This window comes from Furipterus horrens, unplaced genomic scaffold, assembly GCF_987537825.1.
Source record: "Furipterus horrens unplaced genomic scaffold, mFurHor1.1.pri manual_scaffold_1, whole genome shotgun sequence".
NCBI classification, from domain to species: Eukaryota; Metazoa; Chordata; class Mammalia; order Chiroptera; family Furipteridae; genus Furipterus; species Furipterus horrens.
In genome coordinates, this window is record NW_028327171.1 from 158,419,063 (window position 1) to 158,444,708 (window position 25,646).

Genomic DNA, 25,646 nt, shown 5'->3' on the forward strand with positions numbered 1-25,646 from the left:
CAATACTGAATTTACAGCTGGCATGAGAAAGAACATCTCTGAGGGAAATAAAAATTATCATATAAGTGTAAGAAAGTAGTAAAAACTAATATTTACCATGTTTTCAATAGTTATTCTCCAGTGACATAAAAGCATTATTTGAATGACACGAGTTTTTCTGTTTTAATAAATTAAAAACATATCCACTGTACATCCATTCTTTTAGGACATTTGAAGGGTATAGCACAGTTTAGAAAGAAAATGAAGGGATGGGACACCATGTGTAAAAAGGACAAACACAGAAAATGTTATAGTGTATGTATAGGTGTGTGTTGGGGGCTACTGTACTGCAAGTAAGAGGGGAGGGAGTGTGGTGGGGGTAAGGAGTTGGCCTGACATGTCTAGAGGATTTCTATTGGCTAATAGTATGAGTTAAGTGTGGATGGAAGAAGTGGGGCCAGCTGTATATGATATGTTCTTCATTCCATTGGGAATTCTTGCAAAACGTTGGGCTTCAGAATGAGATGTATGGTAAAGACAGAAATTTCTTTTCTCTGATATTTTTGTTCTCAAATTTGAGGAGATGACAAGAAATGTAATATACTTATCGCAGAGAGGATAATGCTTAGAAGAGGTAATTAAATATAAACATTAAAAGGTAGGTTATAAAATTAAAATATGAGTTAATAAACACACCAACTCACTGGTAGTAAAAATGCACATTCAAATGACTATATAATTTTTTACTCTTCAATTTAGCAATAAATTAAATTAAAAAGCATGACATCCAGTGTTGGCAAAGAATGCTGGAGAGACACTCTGCTGGGGATTGCAAATTGCTATAGATTATTTGGAGAGTCATTTTACAATGTCTATTAAAATGAAAAAAAATACACTTTTCATTTAACACAGCAATTCAATTTATCTGAATACCCATTAGGTAAAGAATGGTTGAATAATTTATGGCATTACTATACTTTGAAATCTTATAATATTCCTTAAAAAGCAACACTATTTATATTTTTTGATTAGAAGGTTGTTCAAATATAGTGTTAAGTGGAAATGCAGTTCCAGCTTATATGTTTATGATAATACTATTTCATTAAAAATAATAAAAGCCTATATTTGTCCATGTGAGTTCTACAGCAATAAAGAAGAACCTGGAGGAACATACTCCAAACTTTTAATGTTGATTGGTTAAGTGGGTTTGGAAGTAGGGGAAGTATAATGTATTGCATTCTTCTTTGTATATCTCTATTGTTTGTTACATCACCCATTCATTCTCTTATAAATTAAAAAAAAAAAAAAACCAATAAGATAAAACATCTACTCCTTAAAAAAATTTAAGGAAGAGAAATAATATTGTATGATTTGAAGCTATTCAAAAAACTGTTTACAGGAAAATGTTGTTTCCAGCTTTTATTGCTAGCACAGTGGTATAGGTCCACTTCACCCATGGCTTTATAATGACATGTCACCTTTCTAGTTAGTCATTTGAGATCTTTGTTTTACCAACTTATATCCTTTAAGTGTCATGGACACCATTATCTTTAATGTATTTACTCTGAAATTTTCTTCAATGCATTGAAAATGGTCTTAAAACATGCAAGAACAACTAAGGAGGAGTACAACTACCTCAAAACTAGAGACAACCAGAAGTTCCAGAAAATCAAGCTGCATGGAAGTCCAACAAAGAAAGATATAAAGAAGAAATACTCAGACAGGTAGCAGAAGCAGAGCTGGGGTGGCAAGGATGCAGTGTGGTGGTGGCAGCTGCAGCAGCAGCAGCAGCAGGCTGGTGGAAAGGGCAGTCACACAGTTTTATAAGTAGGGGCACCTGGGGAGCGCTCCCAGCACCACACCAGACCGCACAGCTCACAGACCCAGTGCCAGGGAAAATAAAGCCTCATTGCTTCTCATTGTGAAAACCAGTGAGAGCTGGGGCAGAGGAAGAAACTGTTGGTGTCTTAGTAGAGTCCACATGTTTAAAGGGCCCTCATGGTCCTGGAACATCTACAGACCCATCCACTCTGGGGACAATGACCAGAGCAACAACTAGAAAGGCGCCAGTCCCATACAGGAAATGAGAGAAGTGCCTGGAAAAGGGGCAAGTGCTGAGCAAACGCCATTGTTCCCTCTTTGACCCCTCCCCCACATACAGCACTGCAACATGGTAAAATGGGTAGCCCTGTACTGATGAATACCTAAGGTTCCACCCCTTACAACGTAACAGGGGCAACAGCTCTATCTAAGACACAAAGGCAAGCAAACACAGGAGCCTGTCAAGATGAGGAGACAGAGAACTATGGCCCAAAAGAGTGAATGAATCTAGATTCCAGTGGGAGAACTAAGCATTGAGGAGATAGCCAACCTAACAGATGAGGAGTTAGCCAACCTAATAGACATAGGGTTCAAAACACTGGTGATAAAGATGCTCACAGGCTTGACAGATATGTTTAAATAAGTCAATTGCATAAAGAAATAAGTGAAGGTTATGCTAAATGAAACGAAGGAAAATCAACAGAAAACCAATGGTGAAGGGAAGTAAACTAGGGTTCAAATCAATGATTTGGAACATAAGGAAGAAACAAACAGTAACCAGTACAGAATGAGGAAACAATAATTTTTTAAAATGAGGAGAGGCTTAGGAACCTCTGGGACAATTTTAAACATACCAACATCCGAATCATAGGGGTGCCAGAAGGAGAAGAAGAAGAGCAAAAATGGAAAGCTTATGTGAAAAGATAATGAAGGAAAACTTCCCAAATTTGGCAAAGGAAATAGACATACAAGTCCAGGAAGCACAGGAAGTCCCAAACAAGCTAGACCCAAAAATGACCACACCAAGACATATCATAATTAAAATGCCAAAGGTTAAAGATGAAGAGAGAATTCTAAAAGCAGCAAGAGAAAAGCAGAGAGTCATCTCTACAAAGCAGTCCCTATAAGACTGTGGGCTGATTTCTCAAAAGAAACTTTGCAGGCAAGACATGACTGGCAAGAAGTATTTGATGTGATGAAAAGCAGGGACCTACAACCAAGATTACTCTATCCAGCAAAGCTATCATTGAGAATGGAAGGGCAGATGAAGTGCTTCCCAGACAAGGTAAAGCTGAAAGAGTTTATCATTACCAAGCCATTATTATATGAAATGTTAAAAGGACTTATTTAAGAAAAAGAAGGTCAAAACTATGAACACTAAAATGACAACAAACTCACAACTATCAACAACTGAATCTAAAAAATAAAAACAAAATCCAACTAAGTAAACTAGAATAGGGACAGAATCATAGGTATGGGGATCATTTGGAGGGTTATCAGCTGTGAGGGGGAAGGGGGAGACATGGGGAAATGGTTCAGGGACTCGTCATCGGCAGCCGTCCGTCTCGAGAGACGATGGTGTAGCTTCTTAAGAGTCTATCTGCACCGCCGAGAATGGCTGTGCAGTCCAACTCGGGAGTGACACGGTATCTGTCTCCTCCCGTGTTGAATCGACATCTTGTGATGATGCTGGAGTGTCCTCTCCAGTGAAGCTGAAGCTACAGAGCCTGGGCAGGGTGATATGGAGGGTCTGCTGTTGCCCATGCAGCAGACCCCCCCTCTCTTCGCAGCTGAAGGATCCAAGGGAAAGACGGAGTCAATACAGCTTGGCTTCAGGTGCGCCGCAGGAGTTGCCAGTGTTGACTACAACGTCAAACCGCCTTAGGGACTCCGGTTCCGGATTTTCTGTCGGGGTTTACTCCCTTAGCCTTTCCCCTGAAGAGGTATGCCGCAAGGCAGCGGAGGTTTTTTGGAATCAGAGTTTTCCTTCTCTGTTCAGGGACTAAGCATAATTGATTGGTACAAAATAGACAGGGGGGATGTTAAGAATAATATGGAAAAGGGTGAAGCCAAAGAACTTATATGCACCACCCATGGACATGAACTAAGGGGGGTGGGATTGCTGGAGGGAAGGGAGGTACTGGGTGGAGGGGATCAAAGGGGAAAAAAATTGGGACTACTGTAACAACATAATCAATAAAATATACTTAAAAAAACATACAAGAAAAGAAATCTTTTCTGCATTTTATTTGAATATATTCTTCTAATGGATGGTCTCATACACACATATTTGCAATTCCATGTTTAATACAATGACTCAAATGTATATCTCTGACCTAGACCTCTCTTCTTAGTTTCAAACCTGAATATCTAATGCCCTCCACAACATCTTCATTTAGAATTCTTAGTAACACCTCAAAATCTCGTAACAAATCCAATCTCATGATCTTTCTTTCCCATCCCAGGCTTTTTTTTTTTTTCCATCTAGTCCTATAAGCCTAAGACTTGATGGTCATACTAGTTACTGTTCTCTCTCCCCTCTATCGCCATACTTGATCAGTTACCTAATTGTGTTTATTTCACCTCTGAAATATCTTTTTAATGATAGTCACTAATAATAATTATTTTCACTTCTCTCATATCCACTGCTCTCACTTTTGTCTAAGCTACTATTGGTTCACCTTATTTGTTACATTAGGATGCTAATCACTTTCCACATTGCATCATAGTGTCCATCCTTTAAATTTTTTTTATTTTTCAAAAAAATGCACTTTTGATATTGTAGACTATCATTTAATCTTTCACTGCTCCTAATAATTCCCTGCTTTGCGGATGAAGACAACCCTATCTTCCCTCTGCTGCTTTATCTTTCCTCCCCTGCCCCCAGGAGTCAGTTACATGGGCTTTATAACACCTTCCTTGGCCTGTGCTTCCCTCCAGGCTTCCGAGTGTTTGATACTTTTTACCCTTCCTCCGTTGTACATCCTTTGAGTTTTAGCTCCAGAGTTATTTCCCTTGGAAGGCCTTTCCTTCCTTCTGAACTGGATTATCATACTCTTTATAACTTCCAATACAGTTTACTAGTTATACACTTGTTAATTTTCTTATTAACATTTATCTCCCTTAGTGGACAATAGGCCTTGTAAGAGGAGGGCCCCTGTCTGTTTTGCTCACAAAAACCCAGCTCTGACAGAACGCTTGAGCATAGTAAATAAATTTTTACTGTAGGAAAACTAGAATATTTAATTGCATCAGTAAACTTAATTAGGGAATCTTAGCTTCCTGAAATTGTATTGACCCCTATTTACCAAAAATGATTGATTGAGTTGTATTGAACTGTATACCATGTCCTATATAATTTGTACAATTCTTATGGTAAATTTCATCTTTTTTCAGAGGTTATTAATTGCTACCATTCTGGTCCCAGAGCATCCACAGAAATATTTTCAAACTCTTCATCATCTAGTGAATTTTATGTAAAATACCTGTTCAGGAAATCTAAGAATTAAGTAGTTCAATTTATTATTGTAAGCTTTCACTTGTAAGCTAGTGGATAATGTCAAATATAATTGAAATAGAATTTATCTTTCTGGAAAAGACGCAACACAATGCATAGACAAACCCCAAGTATGTTCCACATTAAACTCTTGTTTAATAAAATACAAAGGAGAGTAATCGGTCTATGCAAACAGGATTAAATATCAGCATGACACAATAGCTGTTTTGCAAGCATTCTCACATAATTCTACTACCACTTTTATTTGGTCAAGTAAATCACGAAGTTAAAAATCAGTAAACTGTATCAGAATAATTTGATTGGTTTTTAATGCACATAAAGTTGAATAATAAAGCAATTTACAAATCAATTTTGCAAGCTTATTACAATGAACTGAAGGTCAACGCCTACTTTTCTTCATTTTTCATCACTTTCATTACTGCCTTCTTTCAAAAACAATTCACTGCCTTTTTTAAATTAATGATCACACAAGGCATTTAGTTTGTTTCTATAGTTTAGTCATGTATAAGGTGTACAGATGGTTTTTTCTGCACCACTAGGTTAATATGATCATGTTATACTGCATTACAAATTTAGTTGTCTAACTGTCATTCATCCGGAAAAAATACACATTGAGAATTTTGCTTAGTGCAAGTACTTTCAGGCATAAAATATAAAACACTAAATGAGCATAGTCCTGTTAGGGCCTTAACACTGAAAAAACACCCTTGTAAGTTAAGTCTCCACTTCTTAATATATTTGTATTCTAACTTGGTAACTAAAATAGTTTATTCTGCCTACTAAAATGTTCAATGAATCTGAAAGGCTGAATAAGTGTTTCAAAAGCATTTTTAAAACATTCCCCCAAATAAGTATAAACATTGACAGACTACTTAAATGAACATTATTGTGTTTAAATATACCACTTTCACGTAAGAAGATATTATATAGTTTCTAAAATATAGGAACTTAGAAGTAATTACTATGACAATGTCTTTCTCTGGACATGCCACTTTTATGAAGCTGCTGAATATAAATTTAGAAGCTGTATGTTCATGTATTTTGTGTCATATTGAACTAAGAGCTTTTTACTTCTCAACCAAGAAAGTGCATTGATATTCCCTTTGTCTTTCTCTTTGAATTACGACTTGAATTATGACTTTAACCACACGTGGAAGGATGTAAAATACCTGGTCCACAATCAAATAAGAAATCAGGGTAAAGTTAGAATAAAACAGTAGTTTCCATGATGTAATTTCAGTTTACCTAAGATTTTATGTTTACTTGGACCGTAAATATCCACTTGAGAATCTAATGAGAATCATAACTCTCTCCTCTAAATAAATGTAGATAAATGCATGCACACATTTTGTTTATTATCTCAGAGTTGAATAATAAATTCCCCCTTCCTAAACCCAAACCCTTCCATTAACCTCCCCTAGAGTTCCTTAGGATTAACCAACTCTTAATATTACATCCAGTTTGGATTTACTTTGCATATATCATTTTGCTAATCACAATTTTCAAAAAATTATAATGATCAAAATTAAATTTCTACTCTCTCTCCCAGGGTAATGAGACTTCATAAAATTGTTTTGCTAAACTTTTTCAAATTGAGATTTCATCAGTCTGAACTGTTATCACTCTCTCTCTTTCTGTCTCCATCTTTCTCTCCTCTGAGAGCAGGTCCTCATCCATGGCAGTTTGGCAGAAAACTATCATGTCAATTTGACTTCAAACAATTTTTCTGTTACGAATATATCTAGGATTGTTAGAGACAATAATATTTCTTGTAAAACTACAAATATTTTAGAAAAATCCTCCATACATTCCTAATCACTGAATTTCCTCACAACCATGAATTCCCAATCATTCCCTTGGTTCAATTTCTCATCATTTCTACAAACTCTTAGAACTTAGATTACCTAATAATTAAAACCAAGTTAAACATAAAGCATTTTACTCTTGCTTGTTTCAGCTTAGTTAAATTATGAACTTAAACATAGAGAAAACCTTAAGTTGAAGCAGTCATGCAAATTAGAGAATACAGTATGGTAAGGAGAGGGCATATGTGTATGTATGGCAGGGGGTGAAGTGGGGGATGTTATAAAGGCCATAGGTAGAGATATTTCCTCTTACAAAGAGTTAGGGGTGGTGAGAGGTGTCTTTGGAACTGTGCAAAATGTTTCAGAGTTGTTCTCAGAAGACATGCCTATAAAGAAAGTAGGAAGGCAGAAGTGGGCAGAGAAAGTAAACTTATGCAAATGCAGTTGAAGCTTCAGTAGGTCCTCCTAGAGCTCTGGAACTGGAGAGCCCTTCAGAGTCATGCCAAACTGAAGCCAGGATATCTGGGGTTTGTGTCCCTTCATCAGCTCTTACTGGCTACAGTCGGGCCATAGGAAGGGCCTAACCTCAGCTAAGGCAGTCCCCGTCCTTTGACAATTCTCAGTGAGGGGCAGAACCAGGGGCCCTCAGCAGATGAGATTCCAGCAGCATGGTTCCAGCCCTGGCAGAGGTATCAGGCTGAGTGGCACTGTACACAGTACAGAAGGGAGGACAGCCAGATTCAGTTCTAAAAAACCAATGATCTAAATTAAATCTACCGGCAGCTATTGTCCCACAAAATAAAGATTTTAAAATAAATATCAGTGTATCTTTCTAAAATTAGGGTATTCAAAAATCTGACACATATTAGCAACTTTAAAATCATTGTGAATTTTTTCTCCAGCCCTAGAGTTCTGGTTGTGCAGAGAAACATGATTTAATTTCTGAGTCAAAGAGTGCCATTTCAAATTTCATGGGAGAAACAGGGAAGATAATTGATGTATCTGCCTTTTCTTTTTAGGAAGAAAATTTTCATAGAGGTACCTGGCACGGCAAAGAGTCTTTCCTATTCCTAAGTATATAAGGAGATATACAATGTTGTCCATGGGCTGCCAGAGCAACCCAGACAACTGTCCAAGAAGGCAGCAGATAGCAGTTAGGCTGGGAAAAAGTATCATTCCATGAGAATCAGTATTGAGCTAACTAACCTGATCTGTGGGTGACAAATGGAGCAATTTGGCCAGTATGGTCCTGGTATCAGCGACAATACAAGATCACTAGGGAGTACACTGACCTAGTAAGCCTGAAGCTAAACAGGGACTCTTTAAAGAAGCAGATGTAGTGTAGTGAGTCATGCCTTGGAGAACTAAGCCTCCTGGGACATTTCTTAGGGCAAGAACAGAGAAAAAGCAAGATCTTACAACAAACAAGGCAGTAAGCATAGGACCAAAGTGGAATCTCAAAGCAATGTGAGTCCTGACCCAGTGGCACAGGTGTGGGGAAGTCAGGGAAGTTAAGGCTGCGGCGTGTGAGAGTGAGCAAAGGAACTACACCAGCAGAGAACCTCTGGAACAGGTTCACAGATGTCTGAGAGGCACTGTTTCCAACCTGGCCAAGTCATCGTGAGATACATGTATAGATTATTTAATTAGGCTTCTATGTAATAACTGCTTAGTAAATCAATGCATGACTTATCCAAACTGTTATTTTGTTTCTCTTCAACTGATTTCTTCATTTTCCAAATGCCAAGTTAAACAGTCCATTCAAGTTGTGTGAAAATAACATGTTTCCCTGACTGATCTAGGGTGACCAGCTAGTTTATAATACTGACAGGGACTCTCTTCATGGAATATTCTAAATACAAATGGTACAATACCAGTTACCCAAATGTTGTATGAATAGGGACCTGTGTCTGATTTGGGGTTGCTACGTAACAAAATCTTCCAAATGATATACAGTATTCTCTCACTTATCATGGGTATTATGTTCCAGAACCACCTGAGAAGTAGGAAACTTACATTTATTCTACACTCTTAAACCTATGTAACTTTAACAATATACGTATACAGTACCGCAAAATCCCTCAATATAGTGAAAAATCTGCGAGAAATAATTAAATATAATATTTTTTAAAATCTTGTCATTTAACGAGGCCTCAATAAGTGAACTGCGATATAGCGAGGGACTACTGTACACATGGGGACACCGGTGTGGATATGCTGATTTAAGTGATCATTAACATTCATTATTAATGAAGGGATAATGCATTTTTTTCAACTACAAGCAATTTTCTTGATTTTAGAAATATAATTTTGCCCAAATCTGAGGGGGAAAGATGATATAAAATTAATTGTAACCTATGACTAAACTTTTCCACTAGCAGCCACGTTATGGTTCATTTTTCTATATCAAATTTAATCTTTAAAAAGAGTTAACTTCCAAACACATAATAGAAAACATCAGTTGTGTTGTAAAATTTTTAATTAAATTTATCTAAATAATAGATTGTTTCTAGATAATGCTTGTTGAGAGGGAAACTCTATATTACTAGAGAGTCTCTACATCTTTGAATTAAAGAATGAGTTTCAGCTCCAATGGAGAATAATAAAAACACTCTGAATGTCCTTTTTTTTTTTTTTTTTTTCAGATTTAATGTGTTTTATTGATTAAAATATTACATTTGTGCCAATTTCCCTTCCCTCTGCTCCCCTCCACCCGGTGGCCCCCCTCCCTCCAGTTGTCCCCCCCTTTTAGATTATGTCCATTAGTTGTGCATACAGTTCCTCCCAACCTCTCTCCGTCTATTCCATTCCCTCCTACCTTGATCCCCAATTCCTATATCATCTCCCTCCCTTTCCCCATTCCCCCTCCCTGTTGACCTCCCCCCAATATGCTTCCCGTACCCATAGTTCCTTTTCCACTCTTGTTGCCTATTTAGTTTGCCTTTGTTTCATCTCCCTAGCTTCTGTTTTTTAAACCAGTCCCTTTAACATCTCATATAACAGTGGTTTGGATCTAATGAACTCTTTCAGTTTTATTTTGTCCTGGAAACACTTTCTCTGTCCTTCTATTCTGAATGACAATTTCGCTGGATAGAGTATTCGTGGTTGTAGGTTTTGGATTTTCATTACTTTGAATATTTCTTGCCAGTCCCTTCTTGCCTGTAGGGTTTCCCTTGAGAAGTCAGCTGATAGTCTAATTGGGACCCCTTTGTACATAATTCTTTTCCTCTCTCTTGCTGCTTTTAAGATTCTCTCTTTATCTTTAATTTTTGACATTTTGATTATAATGTGTCTTGGAGTGGTTCTCCCTGCGTCCAGTCTCTTGGGAACTCTCCTTGCTTCCTGGACCTGCAAGTCTATTCCCTTCCCCAAGTCTGGGAAGTTCTCCTTTATTATATTTTCACTCAATTTTTCAAGTTCTAGTTCATCTTCCTCATTCTCTGGCAAACCAATGATTCTTATGTTGGGCCTTTTATAGCTGTCCCAGAGGTTTCTGATCCTCTCATTGTTGCTTCCCATTTCCTCTCGCTGCATTGGTTGACTGCTTGTTCCTTCTCCATATTCCAGTTTGTTGAAATGAACTCTGGATTTTTTTCCCTCACCATCTGTCTCGTATGCGGTTTTGTTCCTTTCGTTATGAAAGTTTTTCGCTTCTTTCTTATCTTTTTCCTGCTCTTTTGTGAATTCTGTAAGCCACCTGATAACAATGGCCCAGAACTGAGCCTCTGACAGGTTTCTTATCTGTTCATCTGTCAGGTTCTCTATCTGCTGCCTGGTGAGCTGTGTCACCGGGATTTCTATAGTTGTCTGCCACATTTTGACAGATGCGTTTTGTTTTCTTGGGCCAGCTGTCGGGGGCAGTGCCTGTGTACGGTCACAAGTCAGCGACCAGCGCCTGTCTGCGACCTATTTCGCAGCCCTGTGGTGCTTTCTTTGGGGGCGGGGGTCCAAGATGGATTTACACAGTTATTCAGCTAGGAGACCGGGATCCGTCCTCCCGCCCCCCTGGGCCTCACTGTTCAAGGCGATGCGGTGGCTGCTCTCCCCAGCGCTGAGGTCGCGCACTGCCAGGGGCTTGACTGCCGCCGGGATTTTTCGTCGCCCCGCCGCTCTGCAAACAGCTTTGCCCTCTTTAACTCTTACCTGCCCAAATGGCACCGCTGGTTTATAACTTCATATGTTGGGCTTCCGTGTAGTTTTATTTTCTGGAATTTCTAGTTATCCTTTGTTTTGAAGTAGTTGTATTCCTTTCTAGTTGTAGAGGGAGACCTAGCGTGTCCGTCTAAGCCTCCATCTTGGCCGGAAGCTGAATGTCCTTTTATAAACCAGCAATACAGAAAATATATTAGTTCCTTAGCTTGAAGTCTGAAAATTGAGATACAAATTTGAGGGAGTAATGCAGCTATTCAGGAAAATATGTATTTTATGTGTCAATTATTCATAATACAGAGTCCAACGCATATCAATACATTTTTAATGGTTTATATTAGATAGAAAATTACCTAAATTACCAGCTGTATTTTATGTGTGTAGACTTAGCTTGAGTCAAAGCTCTTAGAGTAATTCAAACTTTGATTCTGGTAAAAATTAAATTAAAATTCTGCTTTGATTTGGGGAGTATAATTTTAATCCTTCCAATGATAATGAAAGATAATTATAGTACCTTAATAAGATTAAATACAAAGTTCCCTTTTAAAAATTACTGTGAGAATAGGAAACTATGAAAATTAACTTTATTTAATTAAGTTTTTACATTGTTTCACTTAAAATTGATCTTTATAGCTTTATATCAACATTACTTAACTTAGACAGTAGTTTCCAAAATTTAATGGGTATCAGAATGATATACAGAGTTTGTTAAAATATGGATTGTTGAATTTCTGTATTTCTGAATCAGTTGTTCTGGTGTAAAACCCAGGAACTTGTATCTCAAATATGTTGCAGTTGGTGCTGGTGGTCTCACACTTGGAGAATCACTGACTTAGACAATCTGATGAATGCTGATTCAACAGGGAAAAACATACTCAATGTAATAGTAATATTTATTTCTTTATATATTCTACAAATATATATTAGGCACTTACTATTTGCAAAACATTGGGGATACCTGCCATGAACTAGGGCTGAAGAAGTTAAAACAAAGAATGCATTCATTTTCCCTTTGGAAGTATAGTGTTCAATTAATAATTTTTTTATTTAAAATAGGTTTTCTGTGGAAAGCAGTATGGAGTTACCTCAAAAAATTAAAAGTGAAATTTCCTTATGACCCAGTGATTCCACTTCTGGGACTAGATCCAAAGAAGCCCAAAATAAATATTGGCAAGAATATGTGCACCCCTAAATAATATGCAGCATTATTTACAATAGGCAAGATTTGGAAGCAGCTGAAATGCTCATCAGTAGATGAATGGATAAAAAAGCTGTGGTTTATTTACATAATGGAATAATACTCAGCTGTAAAAAAAAAGGAACTCTTACCTTGTGCAACAGCATAGATAGACCTGGAGAATATTATGCCAAGTGAAATAAGCCAGTCAGAAAAAGGCAAATACAGTGTGATTTCACTTATGAGTGGAATCTAATGAACAAAATAAATGAACAAAAAAAAAAAAAAAAAAAAAAGGTTTTCTCAATCTCCCTTGAGAAATGTCTAAAAAATTAAAATATATGTATGTTTGTGTGTGTGTGTGAACTATATTGGCGTTTCTAGATTGCTACTATAAAAGAGAAGAAATATAAAACTCAAATATATTTTAAAATAATTTAAAATGAAACAGAAACTATTTTATTTAAAATAATAAAAACAACCTTTTCTTAAACTTGACAAGAATTAATTTTGAAATTAATAGTGTAAGCTAGAAGAGCACATGATTTGCTTATATTCCACTTTGTGCAAATATTTTATAGCAACAGATATAATAGAAACAAAAGAAAACAAAACAAAAGAGAACTCATTTTTCCATGGTTATTATTTCCTTTAGATCAGGCCTCCTTCTTGTTGGTAGAAAACGTACAATTTTATTTCCTAGTCTGTATCTTTTCATTTTTTAGATTGCAGAGTTTATATGGAATATAAATGACATAAAACATTTAATTATATCCTTTATTTTGTACTTATTTTTATTACATAGCAATTCATTGACTCAATTGTGTAGTATTTGTCAATTTGCTAGGTATATCTATCAAAATAATTTCTTTCCTGTACTTGCTTCATTCCAGGGTACATAAGTCATCTATGTGTGCATCTATATGTGGCTGGTCCTATACCATTGACAAATAATAAGTTTGTTAAAAATTAGTCTTTCCAAAACACTCTGCATCTCCCTCCACAACTAAGAAGGAATACAAGTACCTCAATACTAGAAAAAACCAGAAGTTCCAGAAAAGCAAACTGCATGGAAGTCCAGCAAATAAAGATATAAAGAAGAAATACTCATCCAGACAGATAGGAGGGGCAGAGCCAGAGTGGAGAGGATGCAGCAGCAGGCCAGTAGAAAGTGCAGTCACACATTTTAAAAAGTCAGGAGGAACACCTGGGGAGCCTTCCCAGCTCCTCACTGGACCTCGCAGCTCATGGCCTCAGCACCGGAGAAAATCAAGCCTCATTGCTTCTGACTGTGCAGACCAGTGGGGGTTGGGGTGGAAGCAGAAACTGCCAGTCTCAGCAGAGTCTGCTTGTTTAAAGGGCCCCCACGGTCTTGGAATGTCCACAGACCCACCCACTCTAGGAACGATGGCCAGGGCAGCAGCTAGAGGGGTGCCAGTCTGGTGTGGAAGTAGGAGAGGTGCCTGGAAAAGGGGTGAGTGCTGAGTGGGTGGCATTGTTCCCTCTCGGACCCCTTCCCCACATACAGCACCCCAACGTGGTGAAACAGGTCGCCCTGTACTGATGAATCCCTAAGGCTCCACCCCTTACAATGTAACAGGAGTGACAACTCTACCTGGGATGCAGAGGCAAACAAACATAGGAGTCTGTCAGAATGAGGAGACAGAGAAGTATGGCCCCAAAGGGGAAACAGATCAAGGTTCCAATGGGAGAACTAAGTGATGAGGAGATAGCCAAACTCTCAGATGAGGAGATAGACAACCTAACAGATGCAAAATTCAAAACACTGGTGATAAAGATGCTCACAGGCTTGAGAGATATGCTTCAGTATGGCAAATGCATAAGAGAAGAAGTGAAGGCTATGTTAAGTGAAATGAAGAAAAACCCACACAAAACCAATGGTGAAGGGAAGTAAACCAGGGTTCAAATCAATGATTTGGAACATAAGGAAGAAACAAACAGTCAACTAGTGCAGAATGAGGAAGCAAGAACTGAAAAAAATGAGGATAACTTCCCAAATTTTGCAAAGGAGATGGACATACAGGTCCAGGAAGCATGGAGGGTCCCGGGCATGCTGGACCCAGAGGGGACCACACCAGAATGCATCATGACTGAGATGTCAAAGGTGAAAGATAAAGATAGAGTCCTGGGGGCAGGAAGAGAGAGGCGGAGAGTTGTCTACAGGAGGGTGCCTATAGGACAGGACTATCAGGTGATTCTCAGAGGATACTTTGCAGGCAGAAAAGGACTGGCAAGCAGTATTCAATGTGATGAAAAGCAACCTGCAACCAGGATTACTCTATCCAGCAAAGCTATCATTTGGAATGGAAGGGCAGATGAAGTGCTTCCCAGACAAGGTGAAGCTAAAGGAGCTCATCATCACCAAGCCATTATTATATGAAATGTCAAAGGGACTTACTTAAGAAAAAAAAGATCAAAACTGTGAACACTAAAATGACAACAAACTCACAACTATCAACAACTGAATCTAAAAAATAAAAACAAAATCCAACTAAGCAAACCAGAATAGGAACAGAATCATAGGTATGGGAATCATTTGGAGGGTTATCAGCTGGGAGTGGGGAGGAGGAGAAATGGGGAAATGGTGCAGGGACTAAGAAGCATAATTGGTTGGTACAAAATAGACAGGGGATGTTAAGAATAATACAGGAAAGGATGAAGCCAAAGAACTTATATATGTGATCCATGGACATGAACTAAGTGGGGAGGGATTGTTGGAGGGAAGGGGGTTATTGAGCAGAGGGGAGCAAAAGGGAAAAAAATTAGAACTACTGTAACAACATAATCAATAAAATATACTTTAGAAATATTAGTTTTTCCTAGAGAAAGCTGTTTACCTTTCTTGTATAGAGTTTCTGAAACTAAATATGTGTACTGTAAAATGATCCACCACTTCATTAACTAGATAACAAGACTTTTCATTCCAGAATTTACTCAGCCCCATTTATCACAGTGCCTTTTTATGATCCATATTTTCTATTGTGTATTTAATTTCTTTACTTTCACTTAATAATCTAAATTAACATTTCTTTTTCATTTGTGTTTCTTGCATTGTCACTTCACATTTTTTCCTGTATTTTGTCTACAGTTCAGGAGAGACACTTGAATTTACATGAATTCACATCTTGGTTGTTTTGTTCCTATTGCTCTCACTTAAATCCCATCACTTGGGGACACACACACACACACACACACACACACTCCTCATGTAGATAATACATTAATATTTTGAAGATAAGGTGTTTCTGCAAAAAAAAAAAAAGATGTCTCAACATTTATTTTATTTCTTTTTTTTTGTTTGTTTGTAGAGTGGCCACCCTAGGAACAAAAATGTTGGAAATAGCCAATAACATTATTTATACAGTTATAATAAGTTATACTTGAAGAAAAAATCAGCAAGAGTTTGCAAAAGATCAGTAGAAATTGTATGGTTACCAGGCATAATTTGTCTCTGACTTTTCTGCTGGATCTAACTATCAACTCATCAAAAAATGACACCAAATAAAGGGAAATTTAGAGTGTGTAATGATAGAAGGTATAATCTAAACCCAACATACTGGTTGTAAATAATGGGCTATGGAAGCAATTTTATCTGTATATTTGTATTCTCTTCAATGATTCCCTGTATGAGTGACAGTTGCAGTGTAAGGAAACCACTCATGTTCACAATATAAGAAATGATCTCTGCTGAATTTGCTACCACTTGTACATGAAATACTATTTTAATCACAGTATAAAGTAGCATAGATTATGTATTGTATCTTGAGAGCCTACTGTACAGATTATTCTCCACTCAAGAAATCAAATTTCGATTCTCCATTTGCATTTCAGTTTGAAACAAGTACTTCCTTTATTTAAAAAATATCCCCTCTCTGTCATAGTCCTCATACAAGTTTCTCTTTTCCATTTCCACCCAATTCGATGAACCATGCAAGACAATAATTCTATGGAAAAAATGAGGACTTTGTGAAGACAATGAAGAAACTAAACTAGGCATCCCCCCAAACAAATGATCTTATTGACATCTATGATCTAAATACAGGTTGACATTACTTAAAATGTATTCTCAGGAATCATTCAATGACAATTGAATTTGTTAGTGAAAAATATAAAAATTCACAACAGTTATCAACTTAAAGAATGAAACTTTATTATCATAATAGCTTTTTAATTACACTTCAATTTTGTTTCTATACATGTCACTGAGGAGACTTACAAATTAATGACTTTAATAGAGAACTTTCCCCAAGTGTGAGATTGTTCAGAGTAAAATATTCAGAATATTGAAATCATTAAAATATTTGTCCCAATATGCCTTTAACAGAATATTTTACTGTCATTTAGAAATACCTAAGGAAGTAACTGATACTGAAAAAAATTCTCCTCTGCTGTACGTTTGATTTAGTAGTATACTAAGTTTTACAACATAGCCTTTTGAGACTGTTGTTTTTAAATTATATATACACCTCAATTTATATATTATACAATATAACAATTTCTTTTTTAAAATATTAAAGTTTTGTGATAAGGTTTTAAGCTTCCCACAGACAATGACAGATACTTAAATTCCAACTCCCTCATGGATCCTCTAAAAAATCATACAGAGCAACAGGGAGTCAAATAAATATGCTCATAAACTATGCTTAAAGAATAATTAGTGAAAGAGACATTACAAACTTTAATTTACACATAAGTGAGGAAATAAATGCTCAAATTCAGCAGAATTGGCTCAGGAGAGCACACTACAATAGAGTCAGGCAGAAACTAAGAGAAAAAAGTGGAATATGAAAGTCTCCTTGGAGTGGTAGGAGACATATCAAGTAGGAACAAAGGAAATCTTAAAATTATCAAAAAAGACTACTTTGCATAATTCTATTAAAATAAATGTTTAAAATCCTTCAAAGAAATAAAACTGGCAAAACTGGCACTGGTTGAACTGGGTTATTTGACTAGAACAGTCTCTGGAGAAAAAAATAATTGTCAAAAAACTACTCCACAAGTAAGTACCAGACTTAGGTCATTGTGCAGAGGTGTCACACTTAATTTTTAAAGCTACATAATATATAAACTATTTAAGTAGTTTTGTAGCACAGAAAATGGAGAAGAAATGCCACATTATTTTTTGAAGGAATTGTAACATTGATCCTAATATCTGATGAAATTGCACATACACATAAAAAATTACAGAATTCCTAATGGATATTGTAGAAATTTTAAATTAGCTTTAGATACGTTAATTCTACAGCACATTACAAAATGAAATACATCATGTCCAAATGTGGTTTCTTTCAGAGATGAAAGGATACTTTCATATTAGCAAGCTCCATTAATAAAATTTACCATAAAAATAAGAAAAGAGAATAGTGCACTTATTTGAAAGATGCCAAAAGGCAATTTACAAATTTCAACACTCATTCTTAATAAATATAAGTCAGTGGAAACTTTCTTAAAGTTATAAAAGACATTAAACTCAGCCCACATGACATCATTTCAATTAATTGGGAACACTGGTGACATGCACACAAAAATTAGAATAAGGCATGATGCTCACCAACAACATTTGTAAATGATACATTGGAGGTAATAGCCAGTAGAATTAGATGAGAGAAAACTATTAGATATATAAGAATTATAAAGCAAAATGTAAAGCAATCTCTATTTGACATGGTATACTTCATAAACTCATGAGTCAATGTATAAGCCACTGTAAACTAAGAAATTTAAGATAGTATAAACCTACTAAAAAAATCAGTAGCCTTAAAATATAAAAGAGAAAATTCTATTTATAAAAGAAGCAACAACAAAAAATTAAATGTTGAGTAACTGAATAATGAGGAAATTTTGAAAACACTTCAATAAACCCCAACAAAATTAGACTTTAAAATGAAAGTATATAAAATATACATTTTTATGTAGAATGATTCAATAGCATAAGTTTTAATTTCAATCAAGTTAATTTATAAAATAATGTGAATATAATAAGAATAAATAAGAATACCAAAGGTACTTTCTCTATCTAGATATATTATTTCTAAAATTCATATAAAATGTTAGGCAAGAAATAACTCCAAACCCCTGGAGATTAATATCAAAAGAGCATTTCATATTAGATATCAAATGTATATTTTTAAAATGTGTGATCCTGAAGGAAAAATAGTCCAACAGAACAGAATAAATTTGAGAAACAGACTAAAGTATACAGGATATTTAACATGGGATTACGGTGACATCTCAAATTACCATAGAAAAAATTGACTTACTAATCAATAAAAAGGTGAAATGCCATTGATAAAGTGATAAATGAAATTTATGCCTTGTACTATAAACCAAGTTAAACTTAAATGCACCAGAGATCCTAAAATATAAAACCATACAATTTCTAGATTAAAAATGAATTTACTTACAGCCTTGAAATGGTTAAAGCTTTTCTAATATAACTCAAAAATTGAGAATCAGAGGAATAAAGGTTGATAAATTTAGCCAAATTACAAAAAACACCTTTGTATAGCAAAAATCAGGAAAAAAGATTTTAAAAAATTGCTGAAGTAGTGATTTGCAACTTATTCTAAAATTTGAAAGAACAACAACAACAACAAAAACAACTGAAAATGCATACAGGAAATGGACTGTTGACAGAAAAAGAAATGAATCTCACTAATAATAATAGAAAAGTAAACTAAAACTAATTCAGATACTACTAACCTAGTATAACAGAAATGAAGAAGGCTGACTCACTGTGTTAGTATTGCTTTGGGGAGAAGGTCTAATGCATTGCTTGTGATAGTATAAAATGGTTCATGCCATAAGGAGTGTAGTTTGGTAATATAAATAAAAATTACATATGCATCTAAACTTTGACCCAGGAATCCCACTTATAGAATCTACACTGAAGATACTTTTTTCCAAGAATATAAATATACATATATGAAAATATACATATACAATTTATTTTGGCATTATTTGGAATGGCCAAAGTTTGGAAACAAACTAAATGTCTATCAGTAGGAGACTGATTGAATTTACTGTGGTCTATACAAGTCAAATGGCTCTGAGAGAAGCTGGCTGATTCTGTAAGAAACAAAACTGTAACATCACCTGTGGCTTTTTCATAGGAAATTATTTTAGTTAAAATAGAAATATATTTTTAAAATTGAAATATGCAAACAAATAATATTAAAATTATTACAATAACAGAATATAAAGAATATTATGTACATGTTAACTTTTACTTACGATTGACAGTTTTGATTGGTAATATTGGATTTACCCTCTCTGGGGAAGCAGCATTTTCCTCATCTGTCACATATTCAAAATTAATGATGAACATCATAGCCACGCCCTCTTGGTTTTTCACTGGAATTATGTGAGTGTTGCAAATGAAAGTGCTCCCTAAGAAAATGAAAGATGAGTGTTAGGTTTAAAATATGGCAACATTTTGAAGTATCAGTAATATTAAAGTTTTAATAAAACCCTATAGAATTTTCTGTATGAAACAATCATTAAAATTAACTTAAAATATTTTGATTTTTTTCTCATTATGGTTTGCTTTTATTGCAATTAATAAACAGGTATGGGAGATCCAAGATGGTGAAGGAGTACGTGGAACCTACACTAACTTCCCAGGACCAATCTGGAATTACAACTAAATTGCAGAGAAATCATCCAGAATAACCAACTGAACAATAGCTGGAAAGAAGACTCATAACCTTGGACAGACAGAAGAAACCACTTCACCACAACATGACTGGTACAGAGTGTGGAGAAGACATGAGAGGGCTGGTTGGGTTCCCATGGGCAGCAGCTAAAGTGCTGGAGGGAAATTTTAGTGCCTTAAGGGTTCATCCTGAGAAGTGTGGGATTCTAAACCCCAAGCTGGGTCCCCCAGTTTACAGCACCAGAGCTGGAAAGGAACCCAGATAACATCCAGCTGTGAAAAGTGGCAGGGTTTCTGTCTGCCAGAGAGAAATGGCAGGATACACAGAGAGCCTCTTAAAGGGCAGTGAACAAAATTTTGTTTGCAGCCATCTACCCTGGGTTCCAGCAAAGGAGTGGGTGCAGAGTGGACTAGAGATGCTTGAGGAGAGTCTTGGATGGTGGCTTTGGGGAGAGAACTGAGGGAGCAGCCACCAGGATCCCTGTGCTGACTCATCCCCCATACAGCAGGAACTGTCTTGTTCAGTCAGTGCACTCTCCTCCAAATGGCATCAGCCTGAGGGGAAGCAATAGCCTCACCTATAAGAATTACCCTGCCCCACCCTGTGGTGTTTAAGATTGAATGCTGATTACAGATTCACTAGATAACAACTGAAGGGGACAGCCTCAGACTGTGGATTGCTGGTAGTCTCAAACAGGCTGCCTAGGCCCAGACTGGGAAACCATCAACATCACTAGGAGTGGATCCAGAAAGATAAAATAGTAGTAAACACTAGATTATACTGAGACAAATTCCACATGGTCTTCATCATGATTTGCATTATTCTCTCTCCTGCATAGGTTTAACATTAATTTCTTGGTCTCTAGTTTTTTATATTATGGTTTATTTCAAACTCCTATTTGGCTCCTCCCTTCCCTTACTCCATTTTACCTTCCCTTTCCTCTTCTTATTTTTGTTTTAAATTTTATTTTCTCTCTTGCTATAACTTGTTTCCATTCCACACTCTTATTGTTTCTCCCCATGCAGCCTCTCAAAACAAATTTTTTTGTCATTAGTCATCTCACATTCTTTTTCCCATTGTTAAAATACCCTTATTTTATTTCTACCTTTATCAATCTTTGTTGGCTGTGGATATGATGATTGTTGTTGCATTTCTTCACTTTTATTTCTAGATTTTCATTTTCATTGTATTTCAAATATCAAGTTTTACTGCTCCCCTCTCCTACTTCATTTTTTACTTCCTCCTGTTCCTTTTTTAATTTTTAATTTTAATTTTTTTCCTGTCTTATCTTGGTTTTTATTTCTCACTCTTAGAATTCCCTTTCCCTCTATCCTCTCAAAATCATTTCTCTTTCCCCTAGACATCTCTTAAGCTTCTCTTTCTCTTTCTTTCTTTCTTTTCTTTCTTTCTTTCTTTCTTTCTTTCTTTCTTTCTTTCTTTCTTTCTTTCTTTCTTTCTTTCTTTCTTTCTTTCTTTCTTCCCTCTCTCTCTCTTATTATCCTCCCCACCTATATTAATCTTTGCTCATTTGTTGATAGTGCTATGGTGGATCTTTTTCTCCAATTTTTTTCCTGTTTTTCTCTCTCTCACTATATAAACATTTTTAAATTTCTATTTAAATCTAACACTATACACTTCCATTCTCTTACTCCATTCTGCCTTCTTCACACCATTTTTAATTTATGGTGTAAATTTTACTTTCTTTCTCTCTTCGCCTTGTCTCTACTCCCTACTATTTTTATTGCTACTCCCTTTACCCTCTCAAAATCAGTTTTCTTTCAGTTAGTCATTTCATATTCATTTTTCCCTTTTTATAACAGTCTTACTCTCTTTATACCTTTATTATATTGGCTCATTTGCTATTGAAAGAGTGTTTGTATGTGGGGAATATTACTGCAGGTGTGGGTTTATTTCCTGGGATGTTTGATTTTGCTCTGGCAGCACATGCAACAGCATACAAGATGTGGTACATGGAATGACTCTCAGTCAGCCAGCTGGAGGGAAGGACCCAAAAAAGCGTAGCCTAATAACAATCAAAACCAAATTACAACCAGAAAGCCTACATAAATAGCATAAAGGGAATCCCAAGAGCATCAAGTTCAGGATATCATGGAGACTACACTACTGACTCTCACAGGTCTCCTACTGCAGGAGGTCACATGATGAAGACAAGAATCAAAGCAGATCAATAAAAGAGGCAAAAACATACAAGAAGAGTCACCTAAAATGGGAAGACAAAAAAACACCCCCAAATCAAAAGGAAAGGAGAAGTGCCCAGAAAGAGTGCTAAATGAAATAGAGGCAAGCAAACTATCAGACACTGAGTTCACAATAATGGTTATAAGGATGTTCAATGAGCTCAGTGAGAACTATAAAGATTTCCAGGGAAGCTACAAGGATGAAAAAGGACATAGAAACTATCAATAAGAGCCAGGAGGAAATGAGTAACACAGTAGAAGAAATTAAAACAAGCTAGATGAAGCAGAGCATCAAATCAGCAAGCTGAAGACAAGATAAGAAAGAATTCCTAGACAGAGCAACAAAACTCAAAAAAGCTCAAAAAGAACAAAGAGTGATTAAAGAGCTGCAGGACAACATAAAACATAATATCTATATCATAAGAATACCAGAAGGAGAAGAAGAGGAGAAGGGATAGAAAACTTATTTGAAAAAGCAATGACAGAAAACTTTCCTAACTTTACGAGAGGAAAACGTCATGCAAGTCCAAGAAGCACACAGTCCAATCAATATGAACCCAAGGAAGCCAATTCCAAGACACATAATAATTAAAATGGAAAAATTTAAAGACAAAGAATATTAAATGCAGCAAGGGAGAAATAGCTAGTAACATACAAGGTAGCTCTGATAAGGCTATCAGCTGATTTCTCAGCAGATACACTACAAGCCAGAAGGGAATAGCAAGAAACATTTCAAATAAGGAAAAGCAAAGGCCTGCAACCAAGATTATTTTACCCAGCAAGGCTCTCATTTAAAATGGAAGACAAAATAAGGAGTTTCCCAGACATAAAAAGGTTAAAAGACTACATCTCCACCAAATCAACATTGCAAGATATGCTAAAGAGACTGCTTTAAGAAATGAAGAAAGAGAGGAGGGAGAGAGAGAGAGAGAGAGAGAGAAGAGAGAACAAGAGAGGAACACAGGTACAAAGGGGGAATATGGCAATAAATACCTATCAATAATAACCTTAAATGTAAACACATTATAGGCTCCAATCAAAAGACATAGTGTAGCTGAATGGTATAAGAAAACATGACCTATGTATATGTTGTCTACAAGAGACCCACCTCAGAACAAAAGATTTACACAGACTGAAACTAAAAAGAAAGAAAAGAATATTCCAAGCAAACAGACATGAAAAAAAAAGAAAAGAAAAAGCTGGGGTAGCAAGGCTTATATCAGACAAAATAGATGTAAAAACAAAGACCCTAAAAAGAAACAAAGGACACTACATAATACTTAAGGGATAATTCATCAAGAAGATATAATCCTTGTAAAACATATATGTACCCAACATAGAAGTACCCAAATATATATGAAAAATATTAGAGGACTTCAAGAAAGATATTAGCAGCAACACACTCATAGTAGGGGATTTTAACACCCCATTGTCAACAAAGGATAGATCTTCCAAGCAAATAATCAACAAGGACACTTATAGTGCTATTAACTATATTTCCTCTGCTGTACTTTACATCCCTGTGACTATTTTGCAACTACTAGTTTGTACTTCTTGAAAAAATACTTTGACTTTTAACTCCATATTTTATTGCATATACATTTACATAAAATATGCATGAAATTTCTCAGAAAGTATTCACAAATTTGGACATTACATTATAGAATAAAAACATTTTAATTATAATTTATTTTCACTCCTAGCTCTATAATAATTAGTATAGGGAAAAGATATATTCTTTAATTTTCTAGAAAAAAATCTTAGTGTATCCTTATATATTTTGCTTAAATCTGAATCATTATAAAATATATGTGTATAAACAATGAAGATAACTCATTTTGAGTTATTTTGATTTTAGCATTAGAAAATTATTTCCTTTTTCTCATTTACTTTCTTGGACATAAACTAATAAATTATTGACTCTCGCTCACATTTGTTACACTAATCATTTCCTTTTTGTGCAAAATTTCCAATGCCCAAGTTATAATAATTTTATTTGGTTTGTAATCTATCAGCAAATTAAAACAAAAATTTGTTTATGTTAATGTGTTAATTTGGTCCCTTCAACCAAAAAAAAAAAAAGAAAAACATCTTTTTAAAAATATATTTTATTGATTATGCTAGTAGTTGTTCCAATTTCCCCCTCTTATCCCCATATGACTAATACCCCCATCCCATCTAGCAATCCCTCTCTTAGTTCATGCCCATGGGTCATACATAAGTTTTTTGACTTCTCAATTTCTTATATTATTCTTAACATTCCTCTATTTTGTACCTACCAATTTATGCTTCTTCATCCCTGCACATTTTCCCCCATTCTCCCCCTCCCCCCTCCCAGATAATAACCCTCTGAATGATCTTCATATCTATGATTCTATTCCTGCTCTAGTTGTTTGCTTAGTTTGTTTTAGATTCAGTTGCTGATAGTTGTGAATTTGTTGCCATTTTAATGTTCATAGGTTTGATTTTCTTTTTCTTAAATAAGTCCCTTTACATTTCATGTAATAATGGCTTGGAGATGATGAACTCTTTTAGCTTTACCTTGTCTGGGAAGCACTTCATCTGTCCTCCGATTCTAAATGATAGCTTTGCTGGGTAGAGTCATTTTTGTTATAGGTCCTTGCTTTTCATCACTTTAAATACTTCTTGCCAGTCCCTTCTTGCCTGCAAAGTTTCTTTTGAGAAATCAGCTCACAGTTTTTTGGGAATCCTTTGTAGGTAACTACTTGCTTTTCTCTTGCTGCTTTTAAGATTCTCTCTTTATGTTTAACCTTTAACATTTTAATTATGATGTGACTTGGTGTGGTCCTCTTTGAGTCCAACTTATTTGGGACTCTGTGCTTCCTGGATTTATATTCTATTTCCTTCCCCAAATTAGGGAAGTTTTCTTTCATTATTTATTCAAATAGGTTTTCAATTCCTTGCTCTTCTCTTCTCCTCTGGCATCCCTAGGGTTTGTATGTTGTTACAGTTGGAGATGTTCCAGAGGCTCTTAAGACTATGTTTATTTTTTGAATATTTTTCTTCTTCTTGCTGTTCTATTTTTTTTCTTTCTTTTTCATGTTCCAAGTAATTGATTTGATTTTCAACTTCATCCCCTCAACTGTTGGTTCCCTGCAGATTTTTCTTTATTTTACTTAATGTAACCTTCATTTTTGCCCAGGTCTTTTTTATGCTATTGCCATACTTAATGAGGTCTTTGAGCATTCTGATCACCAGTGTTTTTAACTCTGCACATGATAGCTTGGTTATCTTCATTTCATTTCTTTCTTTCTCTGGAGTTTTGTTTTGTTCTTTCATTTGGAACATATTTCTTTGTCTCCT

The 25,646-nt window shown here is 35.7% G+C and overlaps 1 protein-coding gene across 3 annotated transcripts in view; it reads right to left on the reverse strand.

Annotated features, from left to right (window-relative positions):
- The window catches only part of KCNH7 (potassium voltage-gated channel subfamily H member 7), a 516,764-nt gene that overhangs the window by 158,577 nt on the left and 332,541 nt on the right, over positions 1-25,646 (reverse strand). For all 3 annotated transcript variants that reach the window (XM_090267694.1, XM_090267702.1, XM_090267686.1), the window contains exon 3: positions 19,703-19,858. In XM_090267694.1, the coding sequence (XP_090123820.1) occupies positions 19,703-19,858 (156 nt within the window). The remainder of the gene's footprint in view (positions 1-19,702; positions 19,859-25,646) is intronic.